Genomic DNA, 18,030 nt, shown 5'->3' with positions numbered 1-18,030 from the left:
GGGCTGAACGTGAATGGTGTAAAACCTGACTTTGCGTTCACTATGAAATCTACAAAGAAAGACTGCGAGGCTATCAACATGCAACAGTAACGTTCTTACATTGATGATGGTAGAGTCTGGTAGAGCCTTCTCCAGCACATCCCAAAGATTCTTAATGGGATTAATGTCAGGATCGTGCATGTGTTTGCTTTTATATACTGTTAGCAAATTATCTCAAACCATTGAATGGATTTTAATGAAACTTTCTAAAATAAATACTGGATGTACATCTACAACTAATTACTATGTGGAGTCAATTAAATTCAAGATGGCAGCCACGTTTAATGACACTCGCCAACACAAAAGTGTCTATGATTCAGTCAGTTTAATTGATATATATTATTTTTCACATTAGATTGTGTATAACATTGTTTTCAAAGGTTTGCCCTAAACAGCTAGAATGCCATCATTTGTCAACATTAGATGATCTTAGTCTAAAACTGTAGCATGAAAGGCAGCAGGTGATATGCTTTCTTTCAGTAAAAGCAAGTGCATTGAAAATGGTGTTAATGACAAGAGTGTAGGATTAATATAAATAGTGTTACAGAGCGTGGGAAAATCTTCTCACAGTCATAGACGACCAGAGATGCTTCGTCTGATGTAGGCTAAGAGACGATGAAAGATGATAAATATTGCAAAAAATGCAAACTTGTCTTTTAAAGGATGTGGTGACATGTTGAGAAAATGTAGGTTGTTTTAGATAATGCTTGCTAGCATGCAAACTGGCCTATAAAAGGCCCAGCTAAACTTTTATGTGAGCACAAGCTGAGATCACTGGCATCATGCACAGTCTGGGTAAACTCCTGATTTTCCACTTTCTGCTGTGTTCCGGAGAAATCGGTAAGAAAACCAAATTTAAGACTTTTTCTCAAACTATGAAATGGGTCACTGACTTTGTTTTACTTTTATTTATCTTTTCCAGTTCATGGGTTTAAGATCATAAATGGAAACAAAGCCCCGGAGAACTCGATGCAGTACATGGTCTCACTGCAATCCAAGTTTGGTTTTCACTTGTGTGGAGGATTTCTCATCAGAGAGGACGTTGTGGTCACTGCTGCACACTGTGACGAACTGTGAGTTTCCAGTCTACTTGTTTTTAGTTTGTATTCTTGGATTGATGCACGGTAAAGATATCTATGCTAAAACATTTCAATAACCTCTAAATTATCAATTTTTTAGTGAACCTTATCAAATTCTTGTTGGAAGCCACAATCTCAAGGGGTCAAATCGAAGACTAATAAAAATTCAGTCCAGATGCAAGCACCCAGATTATAAAACAGTTGGACTTGGTAATGACATAATGCTCCTTAAAGTAAGTATATCTTTATCACCTACAGCAGATCACTTTACCAAACACAAAAATTGCTATAACTCAGTCAGTTTTACGGACATGGAGCTAAGTTAGTTACATATTAACACAAAATAACATGCTTGCAGACTTTTGCAGTCAAATGAGTAAAAAGACATAAAAGAACTACATTTTTCATTCTGTGCCATGTGTGTCTTCAGCTGTCAGAGAAAGTGCCTCTGAACAACATTATCAAAACAATTCCACTTCCAAAACCTTGGATATACCTGAAGGACAATCAAATCTGCTCCGTGGCTGGATGGGGAAAAACTTTAAACAGCCATGATGTTGATGACCTGCAAGTGGTGAATGTGTCCATCATTAATCCAAAAGTCTGCCAGCAACAATGGAATAATGAACTTCCTCCCAATGTGATCTGTGCTGGTGGATATAACACAAACAAAGGATTCTGTCAGGTACGTTTTCTGTTTGTATATGAAAGACCTGAACATCCTACAATAAACATCAAATGAACTTTGTAAAATTCCTCCTCTCCACAGGGTGATTCTGGTGGTCCTCTCGTGTGCGATGGGAAAGCTGTCGGTGTTGTGTCTTTCAACAGAAACGCAAACTGCAACTACCCAGATGCACCTAACGTCTACACAGATATTTCCAAATATCTTCCATGGATCAACAAGTTCCTGAAGGAAAAGAAATGTTCCACATAAATGTGTATTTTATTTTTTTATTTTTTTTTACGGCAAAGGTTCTTTCTGCATGAATTGTGAAATTTTGCATCTCATTTCAGTTTCTCTTTCAGCTTGGGCTCTAAAACAGAAAAGCAAAATAAAAAGTGTTATCATTCTGAGGCTTGCTTCTTTGTGAGACAACAAAAACATAGCAATGTACAAAAAAGTATGCCCCTTAGATTTTATTGGTTAATTTATTGTTCAAGCATCTGTTGCTGGATTAAAAAACTAACAGGTAGTTTGAGCAGGGCTAATTTGGACTGATATCTAATAAAAACAACTTGAACCTCAATTTTTTTAGCTGTACCATACACATGCTATTCTATAAACCTTTACATCATATTTAGATTACAACAAAAATTGATGAAAGAGATTTGGCTTTTAGTAATACTCTATTACTATTCAAGGTGATATGAAATAAATATAGAAATGAGTTTTTATGTTTTTTATTTTAGTTAAACACCATCATAAAACACTCCAATGGTCCATCTCTCTGATTTGAAACATTTATGACTTGTTTTTAGAGTTTTTGTGTCACAATCCAAAAATGGGGTGATTGTGTGGGTGGTGTTACCTCTGTGGTTGGTGACGCAGAAGGAGCCACAGTCTCCGTTAATTCACTTAGCCAAACAGATGTTATCACAAAAGTTATTTTACAGACAACACAGCAGAAACATTTCATCAAATCTACTCTTCCACCTCACCTCTATGCTGTAACCTTGTAGATGAGTTGGTAGATAACTTCCATTCTAAAATTTCAGATATCATTGATTCCATTGCTCCCATTAAATTGAAGCTTGTGTCTGGTAAGAAGTCTCTGTGGAGATATGCACAAACAGTTAGATCTGCAAGAAACCTTTCTCGTAGGGCTGAACGTGAATGGTGTAAAATCTGACTTTGCGTTCACTATGAAATCTACAAAGAAAGACTGCGAAGCTATCAACATGCAACAGAAACGTTCTTACATTGATGATGGTAGAGTCTGGTAGAGCCTTCTCCAGCACATCCCAAAGATTCTTAATGGGGTTAATGTCAGGATCGTGCATGTGTTTGCTTTTATATACTGTTAGCAAATTATCTCAAACCATTGAATGGATTTTAATGAAACTTTCTAAAATAAATACTGGATGTACATCTACAACTAATTACTATGTGGAGTCAATTAAATTCAAGATGGCAGCCATGTTTAATGACACTTGCCAACACAAAAGTGTCTATGATTCAGTCAGTTTAATTGATATATATTATTTTTCACATTAGATTGTGTATAACATTGTTTTCAAAGGTTTGCCCTAAACAGCTAGAATGCCATCATTTGTCAACATTAGATGATCTTTGTCTAAAACTGTAGCATGAAAGGCAGCAGGTGATATGCTTTCTTTCAGTAAAAGCAAGTGCATTGAAAATGGTGTTAATGACAAGAGTGTAGGATTAATATAAATAGTGTTGCAGAGCGTGGGAAAATCTTCTCACAATCATACACGACCAGAGATGTGTCAGTCTGTTGTAGGCTCAGAGATGAATAATGATGATAAATTTCTCAAAAGATGCAAATTTGTGTTTTAAAGGATGTGGTTAGACGTAAAGTAATAATAGATTGTATCAGATAACAATGCTTGCTAGCATACAAACTGGCCTATAAATGGCCCAGTTAAACTCTCTTGTGAGCACAAGCTGAAATCACTGGCATCATGCACAGTCTGGGTAAACTCCTGATTTTCCACTTTCTGCTGTGTTCCGGAGAAATCGGTAAGAAACCCAAATTTAAGACTTATTCTCAAACTATGAAATGGGTCACTGACTTTGTTTTACTTTTATTTATCTTTTCCAGTTCATGGGTTTAAGATCATAAATGGAAACAAAGCCCCGGAGAACTCGATGCAGTACATGGTCTCACTGCAATCCAAGTTTGGTTTTCACTTGTGTGGAGGATTTCTCATCAGAGAGGACGTTGTGGTCACTGCTGCACACTGTGACGAACTGTGAGTTTCCAGTCTACTTGTTTTTAGTTTGTATTCTTGGATTGATGCACGGTAAAGATATCTATGCTAAAACATTTCAATAACCTCTAAATTATCAATTTTTTAGTGAACCTTATCAAATTCTTGTTGGAAGCCACAATCTCAAGGGGTCAAATCGAAGACTAATAAAAATTCAGTCCAGATGCAAGCACCCAGATTATAAAACAGTTGGACTTGGTAATGACATAATGCTCCTTAAAGTAAGTATATCTTTATCACCTACAGCAGATCACTTTACCAAACACAAAAATTGCTATAACTCAGTCAGTTTTACGGACATGGAGCTAAGTTAGTTACATATTAACACAAAATAACATGCTTGCAGACTTTTGCAGTCAAATGAGTAAAAAGACATAAAAGAACTACATTTTTCATTCTGTGCCATGTGTGTCTTCAGCTGTCAGAGAAAGTGCCTCTGAACAACATTATCAAAACAATTCCACTTCCAAAACCTTGGATATACCTGAAGGACAATCAAATCTGCTCCGTGGCTGGATGGGGAAAAACTTTAAACAGCCATGATGTTGATGACCTGCAAGTGGTGAATGTGTCCATCATTAATCCAAAAGTCTGCCAGCAACAATGGAATAATGAACTTCCTCCCAATGTGATCTGTGCTGGTGGATATAACACAAACAAAGGATTCTGTCAGGTACGTTTTCTGTTTGTATATGAAAGACCTGAACATCCTACAATAAACATCAAATGAACTTTGTAAAATTCCTCCTCTCCACAGGGTGATTCTGGTGGTCCTCTCGTGTGCGATGGGAAAGCTGTCGGTGTTGTGTCTTTCAACAGAAACACAAACTGCAAATACCCAGATGCACCTAACGTCTACACGGATATTTCCAAATATCTTCCATGGATCAACAAGTTTCTGATGGAAAACAAGTGTCCACTGTAACCTTGTTGCTCTGCGCTTTGCTCTAGAAAAATGTTAACATGCATAGGAGCTGAAATGGGTCGACTCATCTCAGCCAGTCTGTCAGCTTTTGCAGTTAATCTGAATAAAACAAGACGCATTCAAACACTTGTAGCTCTTTTCTTTGTCAGATAACAAGAAACATGCATGCTCACTTCTTCGAGGGAAAGCAGTATTTAAAATATCACAGGATTTTGTAAAGACTACCAAGATGGCCAAAATGAACAGAGTACAAAAAACTACAATTTTCTTCTTAGCAAATGTAAAAATGTATTAAGGGTACAGGTAACATGAATGTGTTATTACAGAAATTGAACTAAAATGCTGTGTGGTGGTGGTAGCTGCGAGAATTGTTTTAGTGTTTGAAACATTGCAAATCATTGAGTGTGACTTTTTAAAGTCATTTCTAATGCAGAAACGAGACTTTTTACACAAATGTCTAATTTTGAATTTACTAACCCTGCATTCCACCTGTTTCCAGTTGAAACAGGTGAATTGCTCCCTTCAGGTCAATATTGAGTCACCGCCGCACATGGAGGAGTTCAAGTATCTGGGAGTCTTGTTTACGAGTGATTTTAGGATGGAGAGAGAGATGGATCAATGGATTTGGGCTTCATCTTCAGTAATGAGGGCCTGGTTTCGATTAATCGTGGTAAATAAGGAGTTGAATTGGAAGGCAAAATTCTCAATTTACTGGTCTTACAGAGGGTTCCAAATTGCATCTATGGTCATGAGATTTTGATCATGACGAAAAGAACAAGATCCTGGATACAAGCGGCTGAAATGAGCTTCCTTCGTGGAGTGGCCAGGCTCAGCCTTCAAGATAAGTTAAGGAGCTCCGTCATCCGGAGGGAGCTCAGAGTAGAGCCGCATCAAAAGGAGCTCGTTGAGGTGGTTCGGGCATCTGATTAGTATGTCTCCTGGCCACCTCCCTTTGAAGGTTTTTCCAGGCATGTCCCAATGGGAAGTGACCTTGGGGCAGACTCAAAACACGCTGAGGGGATTTTAATATATATTTAGATTTATTTTTACTTTAACAATGCTGTTAATGGGACTCACATTTGCCCTAATTATTGGTTAAGAAATAACCTGTTCTCATAATTTAGAAACTTATGAGAAAATCTTGAATTTAGAAAATCTTGTCAGTGGAATAAATATCAGTTGTGTGCCTCAATCAAAAACCCCATTACCAGTTTGGATCCCACTGCCTAAACCCTTCAGTGATTACGTTTGTCGAGTTTGCTGAAGAATGAGGTGGATCTAATGTGCAGACTCACAATGAGGGCTCCAGGAGAACTAATTTATTCAATAAAAAAAAGACTCAAAAAGGAACTGAAACAAAAGGCTGGTGTGGCAGCAATGAAAAACTAAATATTACAAACTTACTAAATCCAAGGTTGCAAAAAACCACAAAGGCGAAACACAAGGGAAACCAGACAGCGCATAGAAGTGACAACAGACCAGTGACATGGGAGGGAAATGACCAGGTTTTAAAGACAGGAGGTAATTAGGAGAAGTGGACACAGGTGAGTGATTACTAACTTGGAGCAGGTGAAGATGGGCGTGGCAGGCGAACAAAAGACTGACTGAGGACAAGTGAATGATGACAGGAACACACTGAGCAAAAATTATACAAAGACACAACTAAACATGAGGACAACCAAATGATAAAAGAAAGAATAAACCCAAACTGAACACAGGATAACCAAAAACACGAAAAAAAAAACAATAAGCCTAAATACAAAAAGAAACTCAAAGAAACCCCAAATCCTAACAATGTTGTGTTCTATGTCTGTCACTGTTAATCAGTTATTTGTACTTCTGTTTTTTTCTGCTGTCATTTTCATTTCAATCCTGATCTTTTTCAGGAAAATGTTTTGTTTGGTGTTGTTGTTTGAAGTAATTTAGAGTAACTCCAGGGTTTCCCCCAGTGTATTATAAGCATGGCGGGCCGCCAGGCTAAGCTCCGCTTGTTTATTGTAAAATACGTCATTTTTATACACATTTTTTTTTCATCCGCATCAACTTGATGCATTGATCACTGCGCGAGTGTGGGTGCGCCAACAGTGACGCAATCGCGCTGTCCCCACCCCTGCATAAAGGTCCCGTGTGGTGTAACATTGTGTGGTTGTGCACCTCTCAATTCTTGTAACTTCACGTGTGGACTGCACGCGCCGTGCATCGACTACGCTCTGTTCGAAATGGACGATTTCGGTGCTCTACCAGAGCTGGTTCACCTGTATCAGCATTTATAAGATCCCTCTGTGAGAGATCAAAAAGATAATCAAATGGTTCATAACTCACGGAAAGAGATTACTGCTGCAGCCGTTAAAAAGAGTGTTTACAGACCACAGAGGGAAGAAATATTAGACCTATGATGGGCGAATCACAACTAAAGCAAATAAATCAATGAAAGTCAAACTGAATGCTTTAAGTTTAAACATCCTCTTTGTATCACAGCCAGAAAATCTGCTCTCTCTTTTTTTACCCTATTTCCACTGGTTACATAGCGTACTGCCCCCCATCTTTTTGGAGAATACTGCACTGACGTAAGCGCCAAGTATAAACGCCTCCAACACGCTCAGGTCCATGCGCTGTTTGCGCAGCCCTGCGTGACTCTCATGTGCCCAGAGGCTGAGCCTCCTCCAGCTACCTGGAGTTAACACTTTGCTGGAGCCGCAGCAATAAACATCGAACGAGCAAGTTTAACCAAAAATGGTTAGTTGAGCCGAAATTCGGTGGGTGACTTTACTAGACCGAATATGGTAAGCGTGTTTTGTACTTAGTGAAAATATGACGCGTGCTAATTTTTCTTGTTTAATAGTGAAATGTTGCTATTAAATTATGCATTAGATATGCTCTGTTTTGTTGTTACATGTAGTGATCCAACATGCAGCCTGTGCCACAAAAAGCACAGTACAGTACAGCATCTCTCTGTTTTTCAGTTCTCTGTTGTTATTCATTGGCCTTGATGTGAGACGTGTGTTGGTGCCTTCTTTGCACTTATTCATTTATGTTAATTTAATTGATTTGTAAATGTAACTTAAATTAGGATTCAAATTAGGTGCAATCAATTAGTATTTATTTTAATTGTATTTTTCTTTTAAAAAGTGTTTCAAAAGTGCCATTTTGTAAAACTGTAGTTTTGTAAATATTTGGCACAAATATCTTACAATATCACATTATAAATAGCCATATTTTCAACTTTCCTGTCAACTTTAATAACATTTTTTTACTAAATCATGGTCGGCCAGCGATCAGCCGGCGAACGGCCACCTACCACCTGGCTTAGCCTCTTTTCTGGGGGAAACCCTGAACTCTGATTTAGGTTTAAAAGTGCCCCTACACTCATGAGATGAACTATTGTTGTACTGACACATAGAAGACAACTTGGCAAAGAATTTATTTTTGCTTGCCCAATGACGAAGGCAGAGAAATAAAGTTTGTGCCTCTGTCTGTGAGTATCTGTGGATGTGTTTGTTTGTCTGTCTGTACTGTTAGCAAATTATCTAATAAACCTTTGGATGGATTTTAATAAAACCTTTAAAAATAAATACTGGATGTACATCTACAAATTATTAACATCTGGAGTCAATGCAATTCAAGATGGCAGCCCCATCTAATGACACTAGCCAATACTAAAAAGTCTATTATCAGTCAATTTAACAGATATTGAGCTAGAATTTGGTGTTGTAGCTGAGAGTCATTAACAATATGTACTCTGAGAACAAGTTCTCCCAATATCACATTAGATTGTGTATAACATTGCTTTCAAAGGTTTGTTTTAAACAGCTAGAATGCCATCATTTGTCAACATTAGATGATCTTTGTCTAAAACTGTAGCATGAAAGGCAGCAGGTGATATGCTTTCTTTTAGTAAAAGAAAATGCATTGAAAATGGTGTTAATGACAAGAGTGTAGGATTATTGTAAATAGTGTTACAGAGCGAGGGAAAATCTTCTCACAGTCATAGACGACCAGAGATGTGTCAGTCTGTTGTGGGCTCAGAGATGATAAAAGATGATAAATATTTCAAAAAATGCAAACTTGTCTTTTAAAGGATGTGGTGACATAGTGAGAAAATATAGATTGTTTTAGATAATGCTTGCTAGCATGCAAACTGGCCTATAAATGGCCCAGTTAAACTCTCTTGTGAGCACAAGCTGAGATCACTGGCATCATGCACAGTCTGGGTAAACTCCTGATTTTCCACTTTCTGCTGTGTTCCGGAGAAATCGGTAAGAAACCCAAATTTAAGACTTATTCTCAAACTATGAAATGGGTCACTGACTTTGTTTTACTTTTATTTATCTTTTCCAGTTCATGGGTTTAAGATCATAAATGGAAACAAAGCCCCGGAGAACTCGATGCAGTACATGGTCTCACTGCAATCCAAGTTTGGTTTTCACTTGTGTGGAGGATTTCTCATCAGAGAGGACGTTGTGGTCACTGCTGCACACTGTGACGAACTGTGAGTTTCCAGTCTACTTGTTTTTAGTTTGTATTCTTGGATTGATGCACGGTAAAGATATCTATGCTAAAACATTTCAATAACCTCTAAATTATCAATTTTTTAGTGAACCTTATCAAATTCTTGTTGGAAGCCACAATCTCAAGGGGTCAAATCGAAGACTAATAAAAATTCAGTCCAGATGCAAGCACCCAGATTATAAAACAGTTGGACTTGGTAATGACATAATGCTCCTTAAAGTAAGTATATCTTTATCACCTACAGCAGATCACTTTACCAAACACAAAAATTGCTATAACTCAGTCAGTTTTACGGACATGGAGCTAAGTTAGTTACATATTAACACAAAATAACATGCTTGCAGACTTTTGCAGTCAAATGAGTAAAAAGACATAAAAGAACTACATTTTTCATTCTGTGCCATGTGTGTCTTCAGCTGTCAGAGAAAGTGCCTCTGAACAACATTATCAAAACAATTCCACTTCCAAAACCTTGGATATACCTGAAGGACAATCAAATCTGCTCCGTGGCTGGATGGGGAAAAACTTTAAACAGCCATGATGTTGATGACCTGCAAGTGGTGAATGTGTCCATCATTAATCCAAAAGTCTGCCAGCAACAATGGAATAATGAACTTCCTCCCAATGTGATCTGTGCTGGTGGATATAACACAAACAAAGGATTCTGTCAGGTACGTTTTCTGTTTGTATATGAAAGACCTGAACATCCTACAATAAACATCAAATGAACTTTGTAAAATTCCTCCTCTCCACAGGGTGATTCTGGTGGTCCTCTCGTGTGCGATGGGAAAGCTGTCGGTGTTGTGTCTTTCAACAGAAACGCAAACTGCAACTACCCAGATGCACCTAACGTCTACACGGATATTTCCAAATATCTTCCATGGATCAACAAGTTTCTGATGGAAAACAAGTGTCCACTGTGACCTTGTTGCTCTGCGCTTTGCTCTAGAAAAATGTTAACATGCAGGGGAGCTGAAATGGGTCGACTCATCTCAGGCAGTCTGTCAGCTTTTGCACTTAATCTGAATAAAACAAGACGCATTCAAACACTTGTAGCTCTTTTCTTTGTCAGACAACAGGAAACACGCATGCTGACAATAATAAAGAAAGAAACTCACAAAATGCAGTAAAATACGTTGAGTGATGAGTTTCTGTAACAGGTTTGTAAAGGTGTTGGGCAGACACTATGTTTAGACAAACAAAAGTGTGAGAAGATTGCAGTTAAGAGATTTCTTCAAGGGGAGGCAGTATTTGAAATATCACAGAATTGGTGTATAATTTAGCCAGGCTGCCAAAATGAATAGTTTACAAAACAAGTCAAATTTTATTCTTGGCAAACGTAAAAATGCATGAAGGGTACAGGTAACATGAATGTATTATTACAGAAATTGAGCTAAAATGTTGCATCGTAATAGTAGCTGAGATAATTGTTTAAGTGTTTAAAAACAATTACAAACACCGAGTATGACTTTTTAAAGTCATTTCTAATGCAGAAACCAGACATTTTACGAAAATGTCTACATTTGAATTTAATAACCCTGTATGAGGGTACTTTACAGATTCACAGTTTGTTTTAGAATTGCCTTTATACCCTCCTGCAAGTCTATGAAGCACTTACTTGTTTCCTTAGTAGAACTCTGAATTTCTCATTTTAATAAACTGAGATCAATAAAAAGAAAGGCAGTGTTATGTAAACTTCCTACTTTTATCATATCATCATAAATTACGTTTTAGCCTCCATCTTTGCATATGCTTTTTGTCTGTAATGTTTGCAAGTTATCTAAACTATTAGATCAATTTTAATGAAACTTTCTCAAATAAATACTGGAAATACATCTGGAACTTATTAAAATTTGGAGTCAATTCAGTTCAAGATGGCAGCCACATCCAATGACACTAACGAATACTAAAAAGTCTATTATCAGTCAATTTAACAGATATTGAGCTAGAATTTGGTGTTGTAGCTGAGAGTCATTAACAATATGTACTTTGAGAACAAAGTTTCCCAATTTCACATTAGATTGTGTATAACATTGCTTTAAAAGGTTTGCCCTAAACAGCTAGAATGCCATCATTTGTCAACATTAGATGATCTTTGTCTAAAACTGTAGCATGAAAGGCAGCAGGCAATATGCTTTCTTTTATTAAAAGCAAATACATTGAAAATGGTGTAACGAAAAGAGTGCAGGATTATTGTAAATAGTGTTACGGAGCGTGGGAAACTCCTCTCACAGTCATAGACGACACGAGCTACTTTGTCTGTTGTGGGCTCAGATATGATGAAATATGATAAATATTGCAAAAGATTGAAACTTGTGTTTTTAAGGATGTGGTTACAGGTCAAGTAATTTCAGATAACTGGCCTATAAATGGCCCAGTTAAACTCTCTTGTGAGCACAAGCTGAGATCACTGGCATCATGCACAGTCTGGGTAAACTCCTGATTTTCCACTTTCTGCTGTGTTCCGGAGAAATCGGTAAGAAACCCAAATTTAAGACTTATTCTCAAACTATGAAATGGGTCACTGACTTTGTTTTACTTTTATTTATCTTTTCCAGTTCATGGGTTTAAGATCATAAATGGAAACAAAGCCCCGGAGAACTCGATGCAGTACATGGTCTCACTGCAATCCAAGTTTGGTTTTCACTTGTGTGGAGGATTTCTCATCAGAGAGGACGTTGTGGTCACTGCTGCACACTGTGACGAACTGTGAGTTTCCAGTCTACTTGTTTTTAGTTTGTATTCTTGGATTGATGCACGGTAAAGATATCTATGCTAAAACATTTCAATAACCTCTAAATTATCAATTTTTTAGTGAACCTTATCAAATTCTTGTTGGAAGCCACAATCTCAAGGGGTCAAATCGAAGACTAATAAAAATTCAGTCCAGATGCAAGCACCCAGATTATAAAACAGTTGGACTTGGTAATGACATAATGCTCCTTAAAGTAAGTATATCTTTATCACCTACAGCAGATCACTTTACCAAACACAAAAATTGCTATAACTCAGTCAGTTTTACGGACATGGAGCTAAGTTAGTTACATATTAACACAAAATAACATGCTTGCAGACTTTTGCAGTCAAATGAGTAAAAAGACATAAAAGAACTACATTTTTCATTCTGTGCCATGTGTGTCTTCAGCTGTCAGAGAAAGTGCCTCTGAACAACATTATCAAAACAATTCCACTTCCAAAACCTTGGATATACCTGAAGGACAATCAAATCTGCTCCGTGGCTGGATGGGGAAAAACTTTAAACAGCCATGATGTTGATGACCTGCAAGTGGTGAATGTGTCCATCATTAATCCAAAAGTCTGCCAGCAACAATGGAATAATGAACTTCCTCCCAATGTGATCTGTGCTGGTGGATATAACACAAACAAAGGATTCTGTCAGGTACGTTTTCTGTTTGTATATGAAAGACCTGAACATCCTACAATAAACATCAAATGAACTTTGTAAAATTCCTCCTCTCCACAGGGTGATTCTGGTGGTCCTCTCGTGTGCGATGGGAAAGCTGTCGGTGTTGTGTCTTTCAACAGAAACGCAAACTGCAACTACCCAGATGCACCTAACGTCTACACGGATATTTCCAAATATCTTCCATGGATCAACAAGTTTCTGATGGAAAACAAGTGTCCACTGTGACCTTGTTGCTCTGCGCTTTGCTCTAGAAAAATGTTAACATGCAGGGGAGCTGAAATGGGTCGACTCATCTCAGCCAGTCTGTCAGCTTTTTCACTTAATCTGAATAAAACAAGACGCATTCAAACACTTGTAGCTCTTTTCTTTGTCAGATAACAAGAAACATGCATGCTGACAATAATAAAGAATCTCACAAAATGTATTGAAATAGCTTGTCTTGCTTGTACAGCACTTTATGTAGTCCCAGGACCGCAAAGCGTTTCACAAGTCATTCACCCATTCATCCTCAAAATAATAAGTTGAGTGATGAGTTCCTGTAACTTGTTTGTAAAGGTGTTAGGCAAGATTTCTTCGTGGGGAGGCAGTTTTTGAAATATCACAGGATGTGTAAAATTTTGCCAGGCAGCAAATATTACCAGATTATAAAAAATTACAATTTTCCTCTTGGCAAATGTAAAATGCATGAAGGGTATAGGCAACATGAATGTGTTATTACAGAAATTGAGCCACGCTCCTCTCAGAATGGATGATTTCGGTGCTCTAGCGGAACTGGTTCACCTGTATCAACATTTATAGGATCCCTCTGTGAGAGATCAAAAAAAAAATCAAACGTCTCAAAACCCATGGAAGGAGATTACTGCTGCAGCTGATAAAAAGAGTGTTTACAGACCACAGAGGGAAGAAATATCAGACCTATGATGGGCGAATCACAACTAAAGCAAATAAATCAATGAAAGTCAAACTGAATGCTTTAAGTTTACGTTTCTCTTTTTTTTGTAACCATATTTCCACTGGTTATGTATGTTTTGTACTCAGTGACAATATGACACATGTTAATTTCTCCTTGTTTAACAGTAAAATGATGCCATTAAATTCAGCATTAGATATGCTTTGTTTTGTTGTTACATGCAGTGATCCAACATGCAGCCTGTGCCACAAAAAGCACAGTACAGTACAGCATCTCTCTGTTTTTCAGTTATTTGTTCTTATTCATTGGCCTTGATGTGAGACGTGTGTTGGTGCCTTCTTTACACTTATTCATTTATGTTAATTTAATTTATTTGTAAATGTGACTTAAATTAGGATTCAAATTAGGTGCAATCAATTAGTATTTATTTTAATTGTATTTTTCTTTTAAAAAGTATTTCAAAAGTGCATTTTTGTAAAACTGTAGTTTTGTAAATATTTGGCACAAATATCTTACAATAGCACATAATAAATAGCCATATTTTCAACTTTCTTGTCAACTTTAATCATTTTTTTACTAAATTACGGTCGGCCGGCGATCGGCCGGCAAATGGCCACCTACCACCAGGCTTAGCCTCTTTTCTGGGGGAATCCCTGTGTGGTGGTAGTAGCTGAGAGAATTGTTTTAGTGTTTAAAACAATTGCAAACATTGAGTATGACTTTTTAAAGTCATTTCTAATGCAGAAACCTGACGTTTTACACAAATGCTTACATCTGAATTTAATAACCCTGTAAGAGTGCACATGTAACGACTTGCGTGTGTTTATGTGTCTGGCTGTTAGCAAAACATCTCACGAAATGAAAGACAGATTTCATTGGAACCCTCAGGAAGTAATCATTGGATGCACATCTACAAGAGGTTAACTTTTTTAGTCAACCTGATTTATGGCTAATCAACCTTAGCAAACACAAAAATGGCAACAGCTCAGTCAATTTTACAAATATTGACCTAAATTTAGGCATGCTAATAGCAAAGAGTCATTGCCTACAGATACTTCAAGTGCAACAGATTGTGAAAGACAATTACTGGTCATTTTATTAAATGCTTGAAGTGGTAATAGAGGGGGAAGGTCAAATGAGGAAACAGAGTTGCAGAACCAAAATCCTTTCTTCACCCAACTCTTTTTAATCAAAATGTGATGTAACTGGAATAAAAAAAGGAAGGAAGTCATAAAACACTTCCAGGAATTACCAACAGGTGTAAATATAAATATATATATTTGAAAAAGAGGATTCTGACTTATTAATTACTTATAAAATCCAAAAGATGTAGTCTTTGCTGGACCACCTTTGGGGACATTGTGACCACCAACATCCTGCATCAGTTGTGAAAACCTATTTTGAAAATCTTGCACCCTTTTTGTAACATTAGCAACCTATCAAAAAGCTTGCCAGCGTGTTGTGAAATGTGCTGAAGCAACTAAGAGACCAAATCAGGAAGACGTGTTCTTGCCCCAAAATTATAAAATCAAGAGAGCAAAGTTTGGGTTTCTCAAGAGAGCATGGCCGTCAGCTTTGCGCTTCTTCTGCTTTCTGTCTTCTCGGGTAGGTTACACTGTCTTTGTACTGAAAGCCGAACAAGCAACAAGCAGCCAAACAACCAGCATTGGGAGAGTGACAAGACCTATATTCAACGTAGTGGGTTTTTGCTTTTTTAGGGGCTGATGGAGCTCGTATTATTGGAGGTAAAGATGCTGTCTCCCACTCGCACCCGTACATGGCCTCGTTGCAAATCCTAGGTCAGCATTTCTGTGGAGGCGTGCTGGTCAGAGAGGACTTTGTGCTCACAGCGGCACACTGTGACCTATCAATGTAAGCCAGTTTCTTTTAATCCTTTAATCCTTTTCTTATTTTTATTTATTTATTTTTTTTGCAACAATGAGCAATAAGTATAACTGTAAGGAGTTCTAATAGAAAGCACTCGACTCCAAATTTCCCCTCATATCCTTAGAAAATTGTCTTTTGGAACCTGAATTTCAGAATGTTGTACTTTTTAAATTTTTGAACAATGCAAAAGGACACTTATTTTCAGAAAAAACAATTTTTTAAATGTTTTTCAAAGTGTCGCTATGACGCAAGCAAAAAAAAAGTTGGAGCAATTCCTTACTGGTCTGTGCAAGCATGTACTTTTACACAAATAAAGCCAATTAAACACCCACTCTGATGGTTTGCCGCATGTTTTGTTGGTTGTACTGATTGAATCATCAGACATAAACTGAAAAATGTCTTTTGAATAATTTCAGCATGACAGGTAATTTGAGTGTAACTTTGTGATTTCTAGACCGCTCACAGTTGTGCTTGGAGCTGATTCTCTGAAAGGCAGGGAGCCAGCGAAGCAGGAGTTTCAGGTTCTCGAATCCTTTCTACATCCAGACTATAGGGAGCTCTCGAATGACATCATGCTCCTGAAGGTGACCTACTCTCACTTTGATTTTAAATCCAAATTCCCATTAAATATCATCAGGCTACAACTACTTCTATCACTGTTATTCATTTATAATAACTCCAGCTGAGTGGCAGGGCACAGCTCACTAAAGAAGTGCAGCTGATCCCTCTGAAGTCTGACCAGCTGAGAACAGGAAGTGCCTGCATCACGGCCGGCTGGGGGGATGTAGGGGATAACAACACCTTAGCAAACCGGCTCCAGGAGGTCAACGTCACCGTTTTGTCCAGAAAGTTGTGCAAAAGAAGGTGGAGCAACTTTCCCATTGCAAAAACGATGGTTTGTGCCGTGGGGGCCAGAAGCTTTCAGGGCTTCTGCTCGGTAAGAAAATACACCAAACAAAGCAATGTTCGGCACAAAGAAACATCACAGTCATTATAATTTTTTAAATTTTACTCACTGTTAATTGACTTGGGTGTAATGTTCCCTTCCAGGGGGATTCAGGTGGTCCGTTGGTGTGTGGTGGAGCTGTAGCGGGCATCGTTTCCTTCTCTGGACGCCGATGTGGAGACCCCAAGACCCCCGATGTCTACACTTGTGTTTCATGCTTCGGGAGTTGGATTCAAACTGTGTTGAGCAAAAATTAGGCCACAAGGGCTTTTAGTTTGGATTTCAAACCACTTTCAGTAACTTCCTTTATCTTTGCATTGCTTTGCTCTTTTTTTTTTTCTCCCTGGATAAAATAGACAATATTTAGTGAGTTTAGTGGTTTAGAGCATGACTATGACTGCTGAATTTGTACTGTTTTAAAATTATTATTAAAGAATGGAGTCTGGATTCAGTAAATACATGCTAAATGTATTCACATTTAAATACACCCTTTCAAAAGGTGCTCTGTTACAAACTGTGCTCCACAATACAAAGCAGCATGAATGTGTTTTTTTCTATTACAAGCATTTATTGTAAGTGAAATTGTGTAGGCAAATTAATAAAATGAAAATATGCACTGTCACAGATCAAAGGGAAACACCAGAATGAGTTTTGGGGGATTTTGACATAACTACTACTACTACTACTTTATTTATAAAGCACTTTCAAATAAAGATAAAAATCAATACACACTCAGAACATGAAGAAGATGAAAAAATATATATATAAACAATGAAACGCTGTGACAGAGCTATGAGCTAATGTCTCAACGTGTGTTAAAAGCCAAAGAATAAAAATGTGTTTTAAGAAGAGTTTTAAAAGTGGACAATAAAGGGGCACTTATAATATGTAACGGCAAATCGTTCCATAATTTGGGAGAGGCAACACTAAAAGCTCTGTCACCCCTGAGCCTCAGTTTAGACCTCGGTGCCTCCAGGAGCAGCTGATCAGCTGACCCGAGGCAACGAGCGGGAGAATATGGGTGAAGTTGCTCAGAGAGGTAGGATGGGGCAAGACCGTGTACACTTTTAAAAACAAATAAAAGAATATTAAAATGAACTCTAAAATGCACAGGCAGTCAGTGTAGGGAAGCCAGAACGGGAGTGATGCGCTCCCTCTTCCCAAATCCGGCTAAAAGCCGAGCAGCAGCGTTCTGGACCAGCTGGAGATGCCTGACGGAGGACTGGCTGACTCCAAGGTCAAGAGCGTTACAGTAATCGAGCCGAGCTGTAATGAAGGGATGAATTAGTGTTTCAAAATGCTGTTTTAAAGAATTGGCTTTATTTTTTTCAGCTGACTAAGGTGACAAAA

General features: G+C 37.8%; 5 protein-coding genes across 5 annotated transcripts; all 5 read left to right on the top strand.

Moving 5' to 3' along the window:
- The first annotated feature begins 775 nt into the window (after positions 1–775).
- On the top strand, positions 776–2,172 carry LOC108230713 (duodenase-1-like). The gene is made up of 5 exons (XM_017407147.3): positions 776–879; positions 962–1,112; positions 1,219–1,351; positions 1,549–1,803; positions 1,888–2,172. Exons 1-5 carry the CDS (start codon positions 822–824, stop codon positions 2,053–2,055), a joined length of 765 nt encoding a protein of 254 aa, XP_017262636.1. The 5' UTR covers positions 776–821; the 3' UTR covers positions 2,056–2,172.
- A 1,589-nt stretch (positions 2,173–3,761) lies between these two features.
- Positions 3,762–5,163, top strand: LOC108230616 (duodenase-1-like). The gene is made up of 5 exons (XM_017406974.3): positions 3,762–3,825; positions 3,908–4,058; positions 4,165–4,297; positions 4,495–4,749; positions 4,834–5,163. The coding sequence occupies exons 1-5, from the start codon at positions 3,768–3,770 to the stop codon at positions 4,999–5,001; spliced, it is 765 nt and encodes a 254-aa protein (XP_017262463.1). The 5' UTR covers positions 3,762–3,767; the 3' UTR covers positions 5,002–5,163.
- A 3,992-nt stretch (positions 5,164–9,155) lies between these two features.
- Positions 9,156–10,553, top strand: LOC108230714 (duodenase-1-like). The gene is made up of 5 exons (XM_017407148.3): positions 9,156–9,257; positions 9,340–9,490; positions 9,597–9,729; positions 9,927–10,181; positions 10,266–10,553. The coding sequence occupies exons 1-5, from the start codon at positions 9,200–9,202 to the stop codon at positions 10,431–10,433; spliced, it is 765 nt and encodes a 254-aa protein (XP_017262637.1). The 5' UTR covers positions 9,156–9,199; the 3' UTR covers positions 10,434–10,553.
- Positions 10,554–11,884: 1,331 nt separating this feature from the next.
- Positions 11,885–13,775, top strand: LOC108230711 (duodenase-1-like). Its single transcript, XM_017407144.3, has 5 exons — positions 11,885–11,986; positions 12,069–12,219; positions 12,326–12,458; positions 12,656–12,910; positions 12,995–13,775. Exons 1-5 carry the CDS (start codon positions 11,929–11,931, stop codon positions 13,160–13,162), a joined length of 765 nt encoding a protein of 254 aa, XP_017262633.1. The 5' UTR covers positions 11,885–11,928; the 3' UTR covers positions 13,163–13,775.
- A 1,579-nt stretch (positions 13,776–15,354) lies between these two features.
- LOC108230812 (serine protease 57-like) lies at positions 15,355–17,136 on the top strand. Its single transcript, XM_017407374.3, has 5 exons — positions 15,355–15,452; positions 15,566–15,719; positions 16,189–16,318; positions 16,417–16,671; positions 16,785–17,136. Exons 1-5 carry the CDS (start codon positions 15,410–15,412, stop codon positions 16,935–16,937), a joined length of 735 nt encoding a protein of 244 aa, XP_017262863.1. The 5' UTR covers positions 15,355–15,409; the 3' UTR covers positions 16,938–17,136.
- The last annotated feature ends 894 nt before the right edge of the window (positions 17,137–18,030 follow it).

The sequence above is a fragment of the Kryptolebias marmoratus genome, linkage group LG24 (assembly GCF_001649575.2).
Source record: "Kryptolebias marmoratus isolate JLee-2015 linkage group LG24, ASM164957v2, whole genome shotgun sequence".
NCBI classification, from domain to species: Eukaryota; Metazoa; Chordata; class Actinopteri; order Cyprinodontiformes; family Rivulidae; genus Kryptolebias; species Kryptolebias marmoratus.
The sequence above is the reverse complement of the archived record's forward strand: the minus strand, read 5'-3'. Positions and strand labels throughout refer to the sequence as shown.

Excerpts from the sequence above, each read along its gene's own strand:
- LOC108230616 (XM_017406974.3), top strand. The coding sequence starts at position 3,768 with ATGCACAGTCTGGGTAAACTCCTGATTTTCCACTTTCTGCTGTGTTCC. Across the intron at positions 4,059-4,164 it reads GCTGCACACTGTGACGAACT|TGAACCTTATCAAATTCTTG; the intron begins GTGAGTTTCCAG and ends TCAATTTTTTAG. Across the intron at positions 4,298-4,494 it reads ATGACATAATGCTCCTTAAA|CTGTCAGAGAAAGTGCCTCT; the intron begins GTAAGTATATCT and ends GTGTGTCTTCAG.
- LOC108230711 (XM_017407144.3), top strand. The coding sequence starts at position 11,929 with ATGCACAGTCTGGGTAAACTCCTGATTTTCCACTTTCTGCTGTGTTCC. Across the intron at positions 11,987-12,068 it reads GCTGTGTTCCGGAGAAATCG|TTCATGGGTTTAAGATCATA; the intron begins GTAAGAAACCCA and ends TATCTTTTCCAG. Across the intron at positions 12,459-12,655 it reads ATGACATAATGCTCCTTAAA|CTGTCAGAGAAAGTGCCTCT; the intron begins GTAAGTATATCT and ends GTGTGTCTTCAG.
- LOC108230713 (XM_017407147.3), top strand. The coding sequence starts at position 822 with ATGCACAGTCTGGGTAAACTCCTGATTTTCCACTTTCTGCTGTGTTCC. Across the intron at positions 1,352-1,548 it reads ATGACATAATGCTCCTTAAA|CTGTCAGAGAAAGTGCCTCT; the intron begins GTAAGTATATCT and ends GTGTGTCTTCAG. Across the intron at positions 1,804-1,887 it reads CAAACAAAGGATTCTGTCAG|GGTGATTCTGGTGGTCCTCT; the intron begins GTACGTTTTCTG and ends TCCTCTCCACAG.
- LOC108230812 (XM_017407374.3), top strand. The coding sequence starts at position 15,410 with ATGGCCGTCAGCTTTGCGCTTCTTCTGCTTTCTGTCTTCTCGG. Across the intron at positions 15,720-16,188 it reads GCACACTGTGACCTATCAAT|ACCGCTCACAGTTGTGCTTG; the intron begins GTAAGCCAGTTT and ends TGTGATTTCTAG. Across the intron at positions 16,319-16,416 it reads ATGACATCATGCTCCTGAAG|CTGAGTGGCAGGGCACAGCT; the intron begins GTGACCTACTCT and ends TAATAACTCCAG.
- LOC108230714 (XM_017407148.3), top strand. The coding sequence starts at position 9,200 with ATGCACAGTCTGGGTAAACTCCTGATTTTCCACTTTCTGCTGTGTTCC. Across the intron at positions 9,491-9,596 it reads GCTGCACACTGTGACGAACT|TGAACCTTATCAAATTCTTG; the intron begins GTGAGTTTCCAG and ends TCAATTTTTTAG. Across the intron at positions 10,182-10,265 it reads CAAACAAAGGATTCTGTCAG|GGTGATTCTGGTGGTCCTCT; the intron begins GTACGTTTTCTG and ends TCCTCTCCACAG.